Genomic DNA, 20,474 nt, shown 5'->3' on the forward strand with positions numbered 1-20,474 from the left:
TCCGGGACAGATGCTTCCCCGGGGACAGGGAGGTGGAAGCAGGGGCAGGTGCTACCAAGACAAAAAGGCTGGCAGACAGGCCAGCTGCCAGAGGGTGGAGGGGGCCCTGTGGGTGGGGCCTGAGGTGGGGCGGGGGGGGGGGGAGGGGGGACACGTGACGAGCATCTGGGCCGCCGCACCCTGCTCACGGCTCGCCTCCCAAAGCTGATGGCCCAGGCAGACCATGCTGAACGCACCCTTTATTCTCGAGGCCGGACTCCCTCACTCCTCCTCAAAAGAGGGCTTAACCCAGGCTGGTGAGCAGGTGGCCAACAGCTGCTCCCTCGACAGGGCAAGACTGTCTCCGCGGCTACAAAGCAGGCCCAGATGCCACCCCTCTGCGTGAGAATGTTTCCTCCTGGCTGAGACAAGTCCCTTGGCAGAGCTGCCTGAAAAGGGCCATTTGCCAGGGGGAGGGGCTGAGTCCCACAGCTCTCCTTGGCTGCCCACAGGCACTATCTCCCCTCCTCTCCCGCAAGACCCCTTTCTCTTAGCAACTGCCAGCCCTGAGTCAGGAAAGCAAACCAATATATTCTCACAGGTAATTGCTGTCTATTCATCTCCCCAAGACTCAACTCCACGAAGGGAGAGGAAGTTTGCCCTATCAGCAGGCTACCGTCTGGGGGATTCTGTGATTTGAAGGTGATTATGATGCAGAAGGTCCTAGAAGCTCCCTTCCTAGCTCCTCACCCCTTCCTTGCCATTTCCCATGAGGTGCTGCCGACCTAGGTCATGAACAGTTAGGGACTTAAATCATCCCCCATATTGGTTACAACTGACCAGAGAAAGCACCTCCTGGAAAACCCTGACCATTTCATTTTTAAAACGCAGGATTGAAATAATTCCCCTTCATATCCCAGCAGACACACACACCACCTTTCTGTATTCCAGGCCGGCTCCATTCGATCTACTCCAGCACCACTACTACCCCGCACCTTGACTGAGAACGTCCACCATCAGCTACATTTCCCGTGTTTCTCCAAAGGCTACAAGTCAAAAGTCTAATCCTGGCTCCGGCATAAACTAGGTCAGAACATACCAGAAGGGCCGAGCAGTTGGTTTGGTTTTGCACGACGTGGGATGTTGTTTTTAGACTCTTCCAACTCAAAGTTCAGTTAATTTGTTTGCATTTTGTGTGTCTCATTGGAAAGCCTGCATGACAAGTGAGAGTGATCCCTATTCTATTTAGGTCATAGGGCATGTAAGGAGGGGTCCTAGTACTCTGGCTGGGTCAAACCCCCTGTTGAATGAAAGGCACCTTGTTTTCTTTCTAGGGACAGAGGTCCTGTTTTTCAAATACAGCTTATATTCTACCTACTGTGATAAACTTGCCGACCACCCCAGGACAGGCTCTGGGATGACTGCAAACCAGAGTTTGGATCTCCAATAGTTGTGGCTACTATTCTAGGACACCTACACAGACCAGCTCCTGCCCAGGTGCTCTGCCCATCTCATCTCCAGACCTCACATTGCCTGGAAACGTGGGTACTATTATCCCCTTTTTGCTAACAGGAAAACAGACTAGGAGAGGCCAAATTCCTTCCCCAGGGTCACACACCCAGAATAAGTAAGTTTCAGGATTCAATCTCAGGCATCCAAATCCCCATATTCTTCCCTGCCACGTGTATTAAGAGGAGAGCCCCTGTCCATTCGGGTGCCTGCAAGATGGGTCTTAATGTCTGGAGGGACGGGGCTCTTTGTTCCTCGGGGTGGGGAGCCCCGGGAGCCCGAACCCCAAGAACGTGCTCTCCCACCCCCTCTGCCCGCAGCTGTAAGAGACAAAGACTATGCTTGTCTGGGGGTTGGGGGCGGGGCTGTGACTCAGCCTCCCCCTGGAAGAAGGTGCCCTGTGAGATGGCAGTGAACTGATCGCCCTCCTAATGGAGAGATATTACAAAGAGCAGGGCAGAAACAAAACAAACTAGCCCAGCTGCACCTGAATGCGCAGCTCGGGAACAGCTCGGGCAGATAATTGGCTAATCCAATTTCCAGCCGGCTTGGTGGTGCATGTCAGCCACCATCACTTTCCACCACACCTTCAGCTCCTCCAGGAGCCCAGATTTTTGAACGAGCAAAAGATAAAGAACTGACCCTCGTTTTCACGTCTCCCCGCACCTCTCCCTCGGCCTGCGCTGACATTGACATGCATCCTTCCCACCCCGGGGGGAACTCAGCTCTGGCATCTGTTCCTCTCCCCTGCACCTATGCACCCCACCCTGGCCCTGCATTCCCCTCTACAAAGCAGGACCTGTCCTGGGTTCGCGGAGCTGGGGTTCTAACTCTGATTCTGCCCCCTGCAGGTTGCATGACCTTGCCTTTGGCACTTGAGCTCTCCTGCTTCGGTTTCTGTATCTGTATATGGGAATAATAACCCCCAAACAGTATCTACCTGTTATGGGCTGAACTGTGCCTCCCCTGATTCGTATGTTGATGCCCTAACCCCACCCCCCAATATTTCAGAATATGACTCAATTTGGAGATAGGCCTTCAGAGAGATGATTAGATTAAAATGAGGCTGTTGGGGTCAGCCCAAATCCAACCTGACTGGTGCTTTTACAAGAGGAAGAGACCAAGGGGTAAGGTCTGCAGGGAAAGGCCATGTGAGGCACAGCAAGAAGGTGGCCTTCTACAAGCAAAGGAGAGAGGCCTCAGAAGAACTTAATCTTGCCTGCACCTTGATCTTGGACTGCAGAATGGGGAGGGAACACCTTTCTGTTGTTTAAGCTGCTCAGTTTGTGGTATTGTGTGATAGGAAGCCTAGCAAATCCACACCCTACCTGAAAGCACTATTGTGGGCCTCCGACTAGATGGAGCATCTAAATTGCTCTGCAAAGTTCCTGGCCCCTAAGTGTCTTCTACTAGTATGGCCACATCCGTTAGTACAGTTAGTCCGTTAGTCCGGCCTCGCTTTCTATAGCCCCCATTTGGTAAGCCTTATGCCTATGTTGTGAAGGGGTAAGTTCCTGGGAGAGCTAAGGAAGTTCTCTGAGGGCCCCAGGGGTACATTTCTGGTCTCTGCCTCCAGCCTACCCAAGGGCTTAATCTATAAGGGCAGCTCAAAAACATTTGTAGATATAATATTCTAGAAATATTGTAGATATGTAGATATGTAAATGTAAATATGTAGATATGTAAATATGTAGATATAATATTCTAGAAATAGCTAGGGACTGGAGTAAGGAACAAGGCAGACCATCTTCAGGACGTTGATGATTTAGCAGGGAAGGAGGAGACACCGGTCGTGTACCATCACTTGCTTTGAGTAGTATCCTTTAGCTTTCACCAAAAAGCAGGTGAGCTCTGAATGAAGGTGCTGGCTTGAGTCCCTGTGAGCCCGGGGAGAGAGAAGACAGCAGCTAGCACCTGCCCAGTGCCTACTACGTACATTGTCTGCACAACAGCCCCAACTGGTTGACTCTGTTCTTAGTTTAGTTTTTCAGATGAGGAAATGGAGGCACAGGGAAATAACTTTCCTAGGCTCCGACCACGTGTAAGAGTTCACAGCTGGGATTCCAACTCAAGCAGTCTAGCGTCAGAGCCCAGATGAGCAGGAACGCTCATGGAACGCCGGTCAAAGACAGTTCTCGCAGGCTTGTGATGGCCGGACACGCAGCCACTGTGATGTGGGGTAGGGACTTGGGCCCCCGCTCTGTGCTCTAGAATCAGTCATGGACAGGGGAGGCAGCACCCATGACGGGTCCCCACACTTTTCTTCTAGCCCTCGGAATGGCTTTGTCCCGTAACAACTGGACAGGAGACAAGGACAGACCTCAACAAAGAAATGCAGCCTCAGGAGGGAGTTACATCAATGAGTACCCTTGTTTTCCTCTGGCCACTTTGTTGATGTGGACAATAGGACCAGAAGGGATTGGGCTTGTTTTCCCCACATTTACTGTGCTTAATGAGATGCTCAGCATAGTGTTAAGTGTTTTCCTCTGAAAGGGGATCTGTCAAGGCCTAGAGACAGATCTCAGATCCAAAGGGTTCCAGACCAAGCAAACACCGCAGGGAGGGAATAAAAAACCCAGCGAGGGGCCTATAAAACCTGTCCCACAGAGGAAAAGGTCAGGGGCTAGAGAGAATTTGTGAAGGTTTTTGGAAAGAGCTTTTAGCACAGGGTGAGTCTAGCTCCCCCTCCCACGGGGCTGAGCCTCTCACTTACCCCCCAGGGAGAGTGGTACAGTGGGTGCCTCCGAGAGGGAGGCTTGGAAACCTGATCCCAGCTTGAAAAATCAAAAACATGAGCTATATGGGCTGGCCGGGAGGCCCTGGCTGCAGAGGAAAGGCAGAGCAGCTGTGGCCTTGTAATTCTGGGGACAAGAAAGCCCCAGATGCTCCCAATGGACCCGCTGTGGCGCTCTGAGAGGAGACTGGCATGGGGTCATCTGAGGAGCTCTCCAAAACAGACCGCAGCGGAGAGAAGGTAGGGCACTTCCCGGGATGGGCGGGACAAGCCACTAGCCAGAGTAGGAAAGAGTTCAGCCTGTCTGGGGGAGCTGGGGACATGAGGAGGAGGACTCCTCAGTGACAGGGTCTCCAGTGAACCCAGGAAGGACCCAACGGAGTTCTCTTAGGCCCGGAGAGCCTGAGGCCTGTCCCAGAAGGCACGTGCGTCAGGGAGGCCCTGGCTCCCTTCCCTCTCCTCCTTCCCTGCTCTTCTCAGTCCTGGAGGAGTCAGAAGCCCAAGTGGCAATAGGGGTGGGGGGCACCAAAGGGGAACGCTGGAAAGAGAGGAGACAGTCCCACGCCCACCCCGCCGGCAGCCTCCAGTCTGCACCAGCCCGGGCTGCTACCATTCATGCATAGCCAAGTCCACCAAACTGGAACCCAGAAGCCAACATTTGAGTTGCAAGAGGCTTTATCATTTAACCCAAAGCATTCACCTTTGAAGAAACATCACAGGGGCGCCTGGGTGGCTCAGTGGGTTAAGCCTCTGCCTTCGGCTTGGGTCATGGTGTCAGGGTCTTGGGATCGAGCCCAGCATTGGGCTCTCTTCTCGGCGGGGAGCCTGCTTCCCCCTCTCTCTCTGCCTACTTGTGATCTCTCTCTCTCTCTCTCTGTCAAATAAATAAATACTTTGAAAAAAACAAAAACAAACAAAAAAGAATCATCAGCTTTCCTTTCTAGATAGACCCTCTCTGGTACATTTTACTTATTTGGATCACTAAGATTTGATGCATGTCCACGTTATGCCCACACCTGACAGATGAGTCTCACAAGCAAACACTACACCTCATTCTCCTCCGGTCCTCTCCACGGGACCCGATCACCAGAGACACGCCAAGGCCTGATGACTAAAGCACGCTCCTCGGGGACACGCTGATTGTAGAAAGCCAAGTGCCGTTAGAAGCAAGAGCAGCCCACTCGGTTTTCAGACGGCTCCAGATGAACCAACACATAAACCATCCCTCTGCCTTTTCTCTCCCTGCATGTCAAGCAGTAGGTGGTGCTAATAAAAACACCACCTCGTGTTTGCTCGGCACTTTACCGTTCCAGGGCCAGCCTCGTGGGCCCCAAGTCACCCTCCACCCCCCACACGACCCCAAACCACTGCCACCCCAGTTCCACCCACGTGTGGCTGCTTTCCCCGCCGGGCAGCCCCCTGCCAGCCGCCACCCCCACCCCCCACCCCACCCCGGCGGGGAGTCCACGTGTCAGGTGTATTGTCTCGTCACAAAGAACCAGCGGGCCAGAAGTGTGGGCAGAGAGCGGAGGGCCGCGTGTTCAGGCTCTCTGTTTATTATGTTCTCACAGCCTTGTGTATAGTCGAGGCGAATGACAGGATTCCACTTTGCACAGGAATGAAACAACTCAATGAGGACTCCATCAGCCAAGCGGTTCCTACGGCAGATGAGCTGTCGCGCATCTCCCGTGCACGCCGTGTGACCCGGCCACGCGGCCGCCTCTCCCTGCACGCGGCAGAGGGACGGCAGCAGAAGGGTCCGAAGGGAGGAACCACCACCAAGGGCACCGTGCGCCGAGCCGGCCTGGACCTCACGCCTGGGAAGGCTGGCGGCCCCGTCCTGCCGTCTCCCATCCGGGCCCACAGCATCCTGTGGGGTCCTGAGAGGCCGGGGGACCGGGAGACATGGCTGCTCTCGGCGGCTTCCTCCACAGCCTCATGCCGAGTGGCACAGGTTCTCAGAGGCAGGGGTGGCTCTCCGCTCCCTTGCTTCTGACCCGGAGAGACACCTACTTAGAGAGGGTGACCCTTGGCCGACTGCAGGACAGCGTCAGATGGAACGTGGAATTCCTCTGCTTGGCTTGGGCGTAGGCACACACAGGGTCAGGAGAGCTCTGGGCACTCATGTCGATGGGGGCCGTCTTGGCCCTGAACGTGCCGCTTTTCACTGTCCCTTCTGCTTCGTGGAGAAGCGGACGCCATGTCAGCCGCTTGCCTTTCCCGTCCTGTTCCTTCCTCTTCAGTCTTCCCCACGCCTACCCTCTTGACACAATGGGTTCATGACTTTCCCTCACAGTCCTGGGCCCCGGGGGATGCGGTCACCCTGGCCCCGCCAAGGAAAAGGACCCAGGCCCTCGCCCTACCCAGAGGCTGGGCCAGCTGCCTGGGCAGAACACCATTTCACAGCTTTGGTTTGCTCCGAGCAGCAAGTTCTGGGGCGAGCACCAAAGAAGAAAATCCACTGGGAATCTTCCAGCTGCCCATCCAGCCTGAGACCGAAGAGGGAATCGTGAGGGCTTAGCGCAGGAACTGAAACCCCACTGTGGCCTTGGAAAAGAAAGCCCCAAAGGGCATGACAGTCCCAGGATGGGACACACCCTTCGCCCACTGCCTGAGTTCCACCTACCCTGTCGCATGGCCTTGGGCACAGAGGCACGACCTAAGGCTAATGACCAGAGGGCATTGGACACAGAGGCACGACCTAAGGCTAATGACCAGAGGGCATGAACACTCACGAAGGATGGAGAGGCCCAGGAGGCGAGCTTGGAGGAAGCACTGCGAATGAGAGACTCGGCTGGCTGCGTGGGGAAACCTCTCCAGAGCTCCCTGTCATCGGCCGACCCAATCGCTGCCTCATGCCCTGTGCAACTGGGGCAAAACCATTTTCATCTCAAAGGAGCACGTCGGACTGAGACAGCGCAGGGTGCAGCCCCCCAGAGTCTGACTCAAGGCTGGCAGGTTCCCCATTATTGTGCCTGTTTGCTTCTGCGTGCGCTCTACCCTCTAGGCCTAGCCCCCCGTTAATCTCGGCCGTGCTCCTTCTCACTCCCCAGGCCGGGGCTTCCTGACCTCATCCACGCGGAATCACCCGGGTCGCTGTAAACAAACAACTGCTGCCGTGGGTCCCATCCCCAAGCTGTTCTGGGGTGGGACCTGGACATTTAGGTCTGAAAACTCGCCAGGGGATTCCTAGGAGCCGCCAGGGCTGCGAGCCACTGTCTTAGACCATCTTCTTTCCAAGCCTACTGCATGGGAACTTACTAAAACTGCAGTTTTCTGGGTGCCCCCCCCAAGACTTTCGGATCAGCATCTCTGGGTGTACGTCCTGGGAATTAGCACTTGTAACAGGCTTTCCCAGTAAGGCCTGGGCACGCTCCGAGGATGCTGGGCGTCCTCACCCCACAGGCACCCTGCGACTGTGAAGGGTTGTCATAGATTAGGTTCTGTTTGGTTTGCCCAAGGCAACAGGTCATCTCCCACTGGCTTAGAAACAGGCTGACACTCAAGTGGGGCCGAAAACCCACTTGTGGGGTGGAGAGCAGTCCTAAAATCCACCGCTCTGCCTGGCCTCCTGCCCTGGCTTGCCCTGGGTCTTCAAAGTGCCCAGGCCCAGAGCACGCCTTGAGCCCAGAAGGCAGTCCACAGCACGAGCCCGGCATGAGGACCAAAGGAAGACCTTACACGGAAGGGGCCCCTGCAGATGCCCACGTAATGGGGCAGGCGAGGACCCAAGGAAGAGGAACTAGGAGAAAGGGCAGGACGGGGAGACATGGAAGGTCGGGGATGAGGTATGCTTTGATATTGCTCTAGATGTTGTAAACATTTTTCTTTGTTTCATCACAGACCAAAATCTGGGTTGGCATGACCTAAGTGCCTGAACTTAGGCATCGGAGCAGAGAGCTCCGTGCCTTTTGTGGAAAGCAGGACAGAAAGCGTGTGAGGACAGCTCCGCCGCATGGGAAGACCATCTCTGTGGGGTACTGGACTCACGCTCACAGTGGTCACATAAGCACGCATGCACGCAGACACTCCACGGGAGTACCATAAATAGAGCTATCACGTTCCTCTACACACAGACACACGCCCACATACCCTCCCATAGCGGCAAAATTCAGGACACCCAAGCTTGGTCCTTCACGCCTCCCCATCGTGGGGGGGGAGTCACCGGGAGCCATGACATCGCCATCTGCAGCCTTCATTCCATTGGCAAGAACTCCAGGCCTCAGGGGAGGCCACGGCCCAACACTCTTGTGCAGACTTCTGGGGACAGTGGAAGCGGTAAAAAGGCCCCTCTTAAACATTCCATTTTTCGGGAGCTCTGTGCTGTTCTGACTTACATGCACCTCATATTCAACAGTAGAGTTGGCAGCAGTTGCACATTTCATGTGTAAACAATGTTTAAAATACCCTGTTCAAGAATTTGATCATTAAATTAATTCTGGCAGCTTTAGCTAAGAATGGTTTTTTACCAGTGGGGGTAGGGGGACACTACCTGATCTAACTAGGAACACCCGTTCGAGGCTTCAGAGTCCTTGAATGTGAGATTTCACAGGATGCTTCAGTGTGAGGGCCAGGTGGCATGTGTTCTCGCTCTCCTTGGTGGTTTAGACAGACTCGCCAACCCTCGCTTACAGATATAACGTGTCATGGCAGGGCAATGGACCCTAAAACCAGGGCGACTCAAGAGCCCCCTTGGCCTTGACTAGCTGCAGCCAAAGAAGGAAGAGTTTCACAGAGTATCTGGAAAGGAATGAAACGCTGGAATCTGGTGCATCTAAAGAGGCCCATCGCCCCACACAGGGAGAATGCTTCAGCCCAGTTCTCAGTCACCAGAACTCCAGAGTTTGTGCCTAATCATAGTTCTTCCATTGAGTCAAGCTGAAAGTTTTGGAGATCTGCAATGAATCCAAATCCATTGGCTGTGAATCATCCCAATAGTACTTCCACCATATTCTCCATGATTTGGTCCAGCTGGAGACTGACCTCTTCTAGATTCCTCTTCCACTTTCTGGTCTCTCTGCTGAGGAGTCACATCTTGGGCATTACAGACTTGTGCCAAAGTCCACTTTTCCTCAGTCAGCTAGAGCTTTATGCTTGTCCTCCAAGGAAGAGTTTCCTGACACAGTTCCAAAAGCAGTCGCAGGGTAGCGTGAAAGCATTTTAGGAAGATTCTCCACAGCCAGATGTTCACAGTGATCTTAGCCTCACCTCCTGTTCCATGTTCAATCCCAAAAAGTCAGAGATCAAGAAGGAAGTTGCTGATTAGCCAAGGGTGGCCCTCATGAGAGAGACCTTTCTAAGAAAGCATGCTCCCAGGAAGCAAGCTGGAGAGTTACAGCCTAAATTCCCATTCTCCCCCATCATAATTACATGACCTGCATGGAAGGGGGGACAGGGAGAGACAAGGAAAGTATTAGGCACCATGAGAGCTGTCCATGCTATGGGAATTCACCTCCCTTTGTCGAGCTGTCTGTCAGTCTAAGAGATCATGATGTGGGGAGGTGAGGGCAGAGAATATAGTAAGCAACGGAAAGGATATATGGTGCCCCATTGCACAAAAGTCTACTGGTGCTATGTTCCCTGGTCATTTGACTTCTGGAATATTTCTTGGTAGAACTGAAGAAGATTTGCAAGCTGTATCCTTCTTAAAAGCAGATCCACACCAGAACTCATGAAAGGCATCTCCCAAGACCCTCCCTGGAATTGTGAGGGTAAAAAAGTCTTGTGAATTTCCTAGGCTAAGATGGGCAGTGATCACAGCTCCTCATACTGGTCCAATGGAAATGGAAGAAATAGCCATGGAGTTTGCCTCTTCTCCCAAGGCCACCTGTTAATGACAGTGCTAGAAACCTGGGATTCCCCAGAGACCTCTCTCCATGGTGAGGTCCCAGCACCCAGGACTGGCCATTACATTGTGACAGCAAATCACAAACATGAGCCAGAGTCTTTAAGCTCTTCCTCACAGGGGTATGGTACAAGTTAGAGTCAGGAATCCTAACTGAGGAGGGTATGGAGGTGGTGGAAATTGCATTTGCATTATTTACACATAGCCCAGCATAGCAAATCTGCCTTCTCAGCGGCAATGACCCAAGGCATTATGGAGTGCAATTTGCTGACCCAATAAAAGGGTAATAGCAGCAAGGTGCTACCACTAACCGAATCACAAACATGGGTAAATGGAAGAGTCCAAGCTCTGGTGACTGGATCTTACTTTGGAATGGCCTTTCATCCATTTCTCATCCCCAGGCTCCCAACCTAAGTGCCATTGCTTTTTGAACACCTATGACATATCATGTTAGAATATGGTCTTGGCAGCAAAGGGAGGGGAAAAGCCAGTGATCTCCAAGAGTCCCCATCTGAGGTCTAACTGAGCCTCCTCTGGCTTTGGGACAGCAAATCTAAGTACATTTTGGACCTCAGGAACCTGGGATAAGAGTCTTTCTCCATGAGGCTGTGTACTTTTCCCTGGGCTTGATCAAAGCAAGTCAGGGATGGCTCTTGCATGTTCTTCCTCGTGGCTTCTCGGGTCTGGAAGTCTATGTTTACCTGGAGACACAAACAGAAAGCATGGTCACAGGCCCTCAAGGGCCAAGGTGTCTGGCAGCTGCTCCTAGCTGTACAATAATTATTAATGACAGTGTCTTACACATGTAAGCTTATTCATACTTTTCAAACTGTTTTCTTAGAGGTCATCCCCTTCGATCCCAGCAAGAATCCCGAGAAGTCCGAAGACCCAATATTCCTCATCCCAATTTACAGATAAGGACACTGAAGAAAGGAGATACTGAAAAGCTGGTTAAAGTACTATAGAGAGTTGGTAACAGAGCCAAGGCAAAACCCCAAATCACTTAATTCCTAAGCCAGGAGACTTCACTATGCCAGGTAAAGGGTAACACTGAAGGTAAGTATTAATGTGGATTCCCTAAAGTAAGTTTGCCCTCTTGTTCTTTCTTAACTACTAAGGAAACAAATGCCCCAAGAGGAGAGACTGTGGTTATAATGGACGTCTCTGTTCCAAGCAGTATTATAAGGAGCCTACAATGTCCTGGCCACTGGCCAAAGTCCTCCTCCATTTCAAGTCAAAGGATAATTGAAGAGCTTCAGGGATATAATGCACCAAAACTCATAGATAGCAAATATTTTTCTTCTATAAAACCTTCCCAAGTAAATTCTGTTTTATAACTCAGCGCAGCCATACATAGAAATTCATTTTATTATTTTAATAAGTTATCATAAGATAATAGAAATGACTGTAATTACTCATTAAGGAGCAGTGACAGATGTTGACCAGGTGCTTTATCCCTAATACTCAGAGTAGTCTTGAGTGATACGGGGTATTATACACTTCTACACTGGGGAAAACATGAATCAGAGAGACTAGCTAACTTGGCCAAGACAACACAGCTGGGAACAAGCGGATGCTCCTCCCACTAAAGCTTGCTGACTTCCACTAGGAAACTAACATGGATTCAACGCCATCTATCCTTGCAGAATCCCTATAGAACCCAGGTCCTACAGGCGCGTGCTTGACAGCTAAAACACTCCCTTACAGAACAATTTTTTAGAAGTCCCAGGCTCTGCACCTTTAAAGTGTTCCTCCTGCCCCCATTGAGAGCCATCAGAGAGGTAAGGCTCAGTTTAGAAGACAGTACTCATCAAGACTGGCTCAAACCCCAACAAGGAGTGCAACGGATGGCCAGGAGCCATGGATAGAAGACTCTTGCCACCACCAACACACCTCCCTCGGAGCCTGCACATCCACAAACTCCTCAAAGATCCTATGGGCCTTGGAAACCAGCTTTGCAGTTGACCTGGTCTTCTTGAACTCCTCACAGGCCAGCCAGAATTCCAGGTTCTCCTCGCTGAACTCTGTCTTCAAGAAGGCGCGGAACGCAGCCACCCCATCTGTGGATGTGGAGGGAGGGGGAAAGGAAGACAGATAAGAAGGGACTTAAGCTCATGAACTGCAGAAGCAAGAGAGAAGGGCAGCCATAATGTGAGACCAGCCCTGACTGTCCAAGCCCCACTGCTCCACATCTGCTTGAAGACCCTACCTCTTAAACACACAGGTACCCTTGGAGACAAGCTCTACTTGGGGCTCAAGGACTGCAGTGATAGGAGAGAGAAATGTTGAGGAAGCCATAGTAATAATGACTATAGGGGGCCCTGGTCACTCTTCACCAATCTTTGGTGGTCACTGCCTGTCCTTTAATGTAGAGTCCTCTGTCCCCTGAGTCCACTGGTGAACCTGTGTTTCTAATTAGGCCAAAGTAATATTTGTAATGCATTCCCTACCCTAATCCACGTTAACCACCCTGAAAAAAACAACCTGTTATAAGACAAACTACAGGAAGGGGTGAATGCCTCAGGACTAATCCTTCACTACTACCAGAAGAAGGCCTGAAAGTACACACTGAAATTCAGTCACTAAAGCCATTCTGTTACCTTCACAGGGCTCCTAGCCTCTTCTAAAAAACTTCTGAGGTGCTGTGTTTTAATGGTTTAGCCTCTGGATACTTTGTTTTAAAAGATCTTGCTTACCAAATTACATGTTTTAATTAAGATTAATTATAATTTTCCTCCCAAATGATTTAACAGTGAACACATCTTTTTCATTTTTTTTAAAATCCGTGTCATGCATATTGCCAAGGAGAGTTTCCAATCAGAGTAAGGTGAGCATGGTTACCACGTAGATTCGGAAAACAACACCCATTGATAGCCTATACATTCAGCTAAGGTTTTTATATGAAAATATAGGTTATAAATTGTCTTAACCCTCAACACATTCTCCTCTACTCAAATAAGAGCTATTTCCTTCTACAGACTGTCCTCAGGGGATGGGCAGACACAGCCTAGAAGGAAGTTACTGCACTGGTTAAAAATGACTCTGTCAAGAATGTTGTTTTTGTTTTGTTTTGTTTTTCATTTCTAAAACTTGTTAAGAGGACAAAATGTCAACAGTTCTAAATGCTGAGGGAGGGGATCACCTGGGCATCCGAGGCCCACAGGTGTGACCCAGGACAAGGAGCTGCCCAGGATCGCCCCAGGGATTCGTGGTGCCTCCTGCTATCAACATATTTAAATGTCTGTCTTTACCTTTGTGAACCAGTTTCATTTCTAATTAGAAAGTCACGGGGAGGGGGCGCCTGGGAAGCTCAGTCATTAAGTGCCTGCCTTCAGCTCAGGTCATGATCCCAGAGTCCTGGGATCAAGCCCCCCATCACATCGCATCGGGCTCCCTGCAGGGCAGGAAGCCTGCTTTCCGCCCCACACCCCCACTCTCCCCTGCTTGTGTTCCCTCTCTTGCTGTGTCTCTGTCAAATAAATAAGTAAAATCGTAAAAAAAAAAAAAAAAGTCATTGGGTATCTTTGTCTTTCAGAATAGATGTGGTAGTGCCCTACACTGGAACAATCGTCATAAAAAACCAAGACTCTTAGTTGCAAGAGCCAGGAACTTGAGAGAAAAGGGTTTTGATGGAATTGCCACCGTTAAGCTTTAAATTGAAAAGAAATCTAAGTTTGGAGGCCTGAGTGTAAAGTGCTTAACAGACGTAGGGTAGCCATGAAGTTTACCCTCCAAGCCAGTACATTTTTGAGAGTGAAGGGGGGCATGCCTATTAATTACACAGACACAATGAGCATAACCATGCTCACCACAGACAAAAACCAGGACATATGATCACCTTAAGACAAGACATATAGGGACTCCTGGGTGGCTCAGTGGGTTAAAGCCTCTGCCTTCGGCTCAGGTCATGATCCCAGGGTCCTGGGATCGAGCCCCGCATCGGGCTCTCTGCTCGGCAGGGAGCCTGCTTCCCTCTGCCTCTCTGCCTGCTTGTGATCTTTCCATCAAATAAATGAATAAAATCTTTAAAAAAAAAAAGACAAGACATATAGTTCTCTAAGGTACGGAGTATGGAGAAAGCAGAACATGATGTGAGGCTGTTTCCCATCAGGCAGGATGGAAATAAAATTGCTCCTGCGCCAGCGAAGGAAGAGGAGAGTAGCACAGGTTAGACCCATAGGAGAGGTTGGCTCAGGACCCCACGTACCCTCGTTCCAACCTTGGGTTTAAAGCCCTGAGAGGAGGGAGTAGAAACCCAAGATAAAAGGGGAATTGAAGAGAGCGTGAAACACTAACACGGGATGATGAGGCACAGAGATGACCGGAGAATCATTCAGTTTTAACGATTTCTTTTTTAACTGCTAATATACAAATACATCAGAAAACAGGTCATAAAATCTGCCCATAAAAATGCCCTGCAGATGCTCTATTTTGCCACACCTCTCTCCTCCAAGTTCTTACAGATGGACTCCAGAAGTTTCCACAGGCTCTGAGGAACTCAGATCTGAGAGCTCGCCTGCCCGCCAGGAGACTGCCATTGCCTGCAGAAGGGGCCCCTGTAGCAGAGGCCACAGGGCAGTGACTGGACGGAACACCAGCCGAAGCTGTGCAAGCTCCAAGGAGACTCAGTGCCCGCGAGAGCCAACGTGGAGCTGGTCCAGCAAGGCAGTCTCTGAGCGGTGACCGGTTCACACATGACAAGAGCCATGGACGCGACCAGTGAATGCAGGGAGGACATGAGGACCACAGGCCAAAAGCCGTCTCCTGTGGGAAGGGCGGGGGGAGAACCCAAAAACACTGTGCATTCATCGAAAAGAGTAAATTCAAAGTGGCTTGGAAGAGTAACTTGGCAGGACGCCCTCTGTCTGGAAGAGAGCAAATACTCCGAATGGCAAAGCTGAAGTTTGTTGCTTGTGTCAGATTTTTGTGTTGTTCTCCATCGAGCAGAAACAGGCGCTTTGTGAGCCACCTGACTCCAGTTACAGATCAAGAAAACTACCTTTCTGCCTCCCTTGCTGGTGCTGGTCACGATAACACTGCTAGGGCACCTCTCCAACCCCACGGAAGACAGGAGACAGACATTATCTCCCATCATCGAAGTCTCCGCTTTGTTGGGCCTTTGTGAGGATTGAAAAAGAAAGAGCGCCCGCAAGCCCTCTCAGGAATGTCGCTGTACTTCTCCCAGTCTGGCAGGGGACGAAGCTGATGCTTGGAGAACAGGCTTGACAGAGTTCGCCCAGGTAAGACTGTGTAACATGAAAAATACAACGTATACAAACTCCCAACCCAACACAGCCATGACGCTGCCTCCGCTCATTCATTCGCTCATTCACACGCCCATTAGGGGAACCAGGCGTTCCGCGAGGTGTGCTGGAAACAGCCACAACGAAGCCCTCAGAACTTGCAGTGAAAGGGCCATTTGAGCCAAGAAAACATAATTTGGTAGTTACGGAGTGCGTGATAAGTGGGACAGCAGAGGAAGCACGGGCTGCTGTGAAAGCACCCAGCGGGGACGCCTGAGCCAGATCTGAGGACGGGAGGGAAGACTTGCAGGAGGGAGAGAAGCTTCTCGGCTGGGACGGGAAGTGGAGCAGCAGGAAGCTTTGTGCAAGAAGTGGGGGGCAGGGGGGAGGAAGAAGAGAATCACAGGAAGGGAGAGCCATACTGGGAAGGCCCGTCATTAAGAATGTCTGAGTTGTTAGAAAGAGTTCAGGAAAACTAGTGTAAACAATGACCGAGCCTACTTACAAGACACATTAAGAGGTCTGTGAAAGAGCCAGAGAGACGGAAGGATAACACAGGACTGCAAAAGGCCAGGGAAGCGAAGCTTTCAGGAAAGAGGAAACAGCCATGTGTCCAGTGCTACCCAGAGGTCAAGCGAGCTATGGTCTGAGACACGGTTGTTGGACTTGGTGATAAGGTTCAGCAACCACGGGCAGGTGCGGCTCCAGTGGTGGGATGGGGAGCCCTGGGCACCGGGGTGAACGTGGGCGTGATTAAGAGGAAAGGAAGCAGAAAGAGTCCATTTAGATGTTTCTGGCAACACGGGGAGGAGAGAGATCAGACAGCATAACTGGAAGGAAACAGGAGGTCAGGAAAGAAGGTTTGGGGGTTTTCTGGTTTTGTTGTTGTTGTTGTGTGTGTTTGTGTTGTGTTGTTTTGTTTTGTTTTGTTGTAAGATGGTCTTGAGTGTGTTTGAAAGCTGACCTAATCAGCAAAGACTGGTCCTCTAGAAGGAGTTGCAATTAAAGGAAAGAAAGCGTTTAATTGATCAAATGCTGCCCCTCAGAAGGTACAGAAAGGGGCCTGAGAAAAGAATTATGATGGAGAGGAAGAGAAGGGGCTGCATGTGGATACAGGGAAGTTTCTAGTTTGGGTGCAGGAAAATGAAGGAGTTCCTGCCTGATTTTAGCTGGAGAAGGTGGTGGGACCTAGGGAAGGCAGGGTTTTATTTTTATGTATTTATTTAGGATTTGGGGCAGGAAATTTTATTTATTTACTATATGCCATACTTTTTGCTAGGGATTTTGCAAACACCAGCTCAATTTATTTTCACAACAATGCAGATCCATAGATAGTAGCACCCTGGTTTTCCAAACGAAGACATTAAGTCTTACTTACAGAAGTCGAAGACGTGTCCCAGTTGCACAGCTGAGCAAGAGGAGCCAAGCTTCACTACCAGGTCCATATGACGCCAAAGCAAGATCTTTTCAGACGTATTTTCAGGCAGAAGGAAAAGAGCAAGGGAAGAGAAAGATGAAGGAATCAAAAGAACATATCTGGGGAGGGCAAGTCCTAGACAAGGAGGGGGACCAAGAAGAAGTAGGAGAACTTGTCTTCTTTAAAGTCAAAAGTAGAAAAAAAGAAAGTGGGGTGGATGAAGATAGAAAGAACTGCTTAAAGAAGGGCCATCTCCGAGATGTATAAAGCTGAACAACCTTGATCTTCATTAATTTGGGGTGAAGTCCCTGTGAAGACGGTCTACCTCCATGCCCTAGGCTTGAGGAGATGGCATGAGTAAATCAGATGACGTCACCACCTCACAGAACTCAAAAGCTAGTCTACTGTCACAGACATTGAGCAACAATTTAAAAATAATTAGTTGAATATTCTAAGTCCAGTGTGTGCTAGAGAGGTTTGGGAAGGGTGCAGAACAGCTACTCTGGAAGAACGAGCAGGAATCGGGTGAGAAACAGGCAAAGACTTGTGAAGTCTTAGGTTCCAGCTCCTGGACAAGGCTACGATGCACCAGGAAGGGAGCAAGACATTTTACTCCGGGGACGTGCCCAACGTTCAAAGAAAGGACCATCAGCTTCAGGCTGGCAAATGAAACTTGAGCCCAGAGACAGCAGGGATGTAGGATCTAAAAGTTGGAACGTGGGAAAAGGGGAGAAGGATAACAGGAGGCTGAAAAAAAAAAAAAAAGGTTGACATTAGAGAAGGAATTTTGGAAACGACCACTGCGGGCCTTGACTGCACACTTAGGGCCACACATCACACTAAATGCTCTGTGAGCCACAGGCATCTGCTCCGGATAGCAAAGTTATACAATAGGCCCTGAATTATTGTCGTTTTGTAGAAGATAAAGGAAGCTTGGAGAAGTGAGATCAGTCACTCAAGGTCACATGGTTAGTAAGTGGCATGGATACCAAGCTACAAAGCCAATGTTCTTACAGGAGTCAGCGGTCCGGTCCCTGGCTGGGCCTGACGGCAGGGCCTAAAGGATGCCTACACCAGCAACGGCTGGAGGGGGAGGGCAGGGGGTCCATCTCAGCCCAAGACTAGGGGGCCATGAGTAACTCCACGGATGGAGATGTTTCCAGGAATGATGACAACAGATGAGGCGGGGAGAAATCGAAAGTCACCGCGGAAGGCAGAGGAGTATCTTGGGGTAGCAGAACAACCTAGAGACAAAGATGGACATGGGCAACAGAGTTCAACTGAATGACCGTGGAGGCAGTGGAGACTGACTCAGGCGGGGGGTGGGGCTTTGAAGTAAAATGTGTGGCAAACTCATACCCAGCCCAGAATCACCTGTTGGCTTCACGGAGGCAACCTGCGGAACCCTGCTGGTGCACCTGGGACAGAAGCGCCACTGTCCCAGTTGGGAGCATCCGTTCTGATCAGAGTCAGACCCATAATTAGCTCAATGACCTTGGACAACACATTCAACTTCCCTGGGTCTCAGCCTCCTCAACTGCAAAGTGAGGGGGATGGATCTGATTAAGTCTCCCTGGGGACATTAGCGCTCTGCTCTGCGCTCCCTTGGCCTGCGTCAGACACAGCTCTCGGCCGACTGCTTCCCACCCTCCCCACCAGCCACATCGTCACTGCCACACACAGAGGACTTACCCCGGGCCAAGTCCTCTATTGTCCAATCTACGTGTATCAACTCCTTCCACCCTCACACCCACCTAATGTCAAGGCAGAGGTCCTGGCGTCAGACAGCCTGGGTCTAAATATGCATGACCTCAGAAAAGGGTCCTAATGTCTTGAAGCCTGCCTCATCTCATCTGGAAAATGGGAATTTTACTGGGACTTACTCCCCCCAGATTGTTATGAGGACGAAATGAAGCGGTCCACGTTTAAGTGCCCTGTGGCTCACTATCAGAAGTCAACACATGTTCGCTCTCACAGAAATTTGTTTCGCTACGAGGGAAAGTGACTTGGAGAGCTCAAGTTCAATGTGTGGGGCCACTCAGCCAGTAAGAGGTGGACAGTGGATTTGCACACACATCCGGATGACTTCAGAGCCCACTGCCTGTGTCTCCCCTCGTGATCACCGGAGAGCCCCACCTTAGCTCTCCCTCCAAAGGAAGGATGGACGAAAACCCCAAATCAAGCAATCACACTGGAAACCCATCACAGGAGGGCAAAGGTGACCTCTGGCTTACAGAGCTGGAGATTCTCCTGCAAGAGGACACCTGCCATCACCTCATCTGCGGTGACAACTGAGGCCACTAGGTGCTACCAACAACCTGGATTCTGCCAAAAACTCTCCTCTCTCCCACGGCAGGGCCACCTCCCTAAGGCACAGGGGCGTCACACAAAGCAGACTGGCGCATTCCCCAATGGTGGCCTGGGGACACTCTAATCAAGCATGGCTGAGTGACCCTGTAAAGACCTCGAGCTCTCTCAGGCGCCTCACCCAAAGATGTGGTCACCTGCATTTCCACGGCTGGCTTCAGAACATGTGTCCGGGATTTCAAAAGAAGGGCTTGAGGAGAGATGGGGAAGGGGGTGGGAGAAGGCCTGGGAAGGTCCGGACCTGAAAAGCCGCAGCATCTCGAGAACAGATTGTGGCAAAGAAAAAGCTCACAAAAGCCCCAGACAGACCGTGGCCGTCCACAGCCCTCTCCTCTGTTCACCCTGCCCTCTAGTTCCCCTCGCTCCCCACCCTGCCGCATTCCCAGGCCTGCAGAGGAAGGAACAGGGCGGGGAGGGCCACGGGGGAAAGAAAAACTTCACCTGAGAACGTGGAAGTGAGAAGCCGGTGGAGCCCCCTGCCCCCAGGCTGCAGGAGCCCCTCCCTTCCCAGAGCAGGTGACAGCAGCTGCCTTTGTAGGCAGACCACCTGGCCCAGACCCGGCCCCCCTTTCCTGCTTAGGGGACCCAGCAAAGGAATCCCAGGGGACCAGAACCAGGGCATTTCTTCTCGCCTAGATCCTTTCCTTCTCCTCCTAACCCCTCCCACCTCTTCCCAGGGACTCTCTGTCTGGTTCTCTCTGACTGTCAGCATCTCGCTCAGCCCTCGGTCCTCCGTCCCTTTTGGCCCCTGCTTCCCTCTTCCCCCTTCCTTCTCTCCACCAGGACCCTCTCTTTCCCTTCTGCTTGTCCATAAGCTGAGGCTGGTTAAAAACGAAGGATACTCATTTATTTCTGAAAGGCTCATGAGCATTTGCTGCCCTCTCTCCCTGTGACCTGCTTCGCTCCTCTGCCTGTGTAAGGGCCTATTCAGCCAGAGCAGCCTCAACCCGGCTGAACTGCCATTTTGTTGTAAAACTTAAATTGACTCTGCCCCCCCACCCAGGGGAACTTACTTAAAAACAAGTCCCGGAAACCAGCCCCAGGTAACAAAGCTCAAATACAAGGGTGGGTCAGGCCAGGTGGAGACATCTGATGTGTGTGGGGGCGCATACTGTCTTCCTAGCTACCAAGGAGTATGGACCCCGCCCTTTGGGAGGCTTTTGGGGGCCAATTCTAACCAAGGTGTGATAGGCTGGGTCAAATGTCTACTATAGGGTAAACTGTAATTTAATTGGTCACCTAGCATCACTGTGCAATTTTCTCTGTGTGTTACAATCTCATTGGCCACCTGTGCGTGGCCGGGCCCGACCGCATGGCCTTTGCCTTTAAAAGCTAGTCTATGAAACAGGGAAGGGTCTCTCTGTCTTGTAAGAGGCGCAG

The 20,474-nt window shown here is 51.2% G+C and overlaps 1 protein-coding gene across 7 annotated transcripts in view; it reads right to left on the reverse strand.

Moving 5' to 3' along the window:
• Positions 1-5,735: 5,735 nt before the first annotated feature.
• RGS8 (regulator of G protein signaling 8) overlaps positions 5,736-20,474 on the reverse strand; it is a 41,877-nt gene continuing 27,138 nt past the window's right edge. For all 7 annotated transcript variants that reach the window (XM_032319209.1, XM_032319212.1, XM_032319210.1 and 4 more), the window contains 2 exons: positions 11,961-12,127; positions 5,736-10,768 (listed from right to left, as the gene is read on the reverse strand). In XM_032319209.1, the coding sequence (XP_032175100.1) occupies positions 10,586-10,768; positions 11,961-12,127 (350 nt within the window). In that variant the 3' untranslated portion in view covers positions 5,736-10,585. The remainder of the gene's footprint in view (positions 10,769-11,960; positions 12,128-20,474) is intronic.

Source organism: Mustela erminea, chromosome 17, assembly GCF_009829155.1.
Source record: "Mustela erminea isolate mMusErm1 chromosome 17, mMusErm1.Pri, whole genome shotgun sequence".
Classification (NCBI taxonomy): Eukaryota; Metazoa; Chordata; class Mammalia; order Carnivora; family Mustelidae; genus Mustela; species Mustela erminea.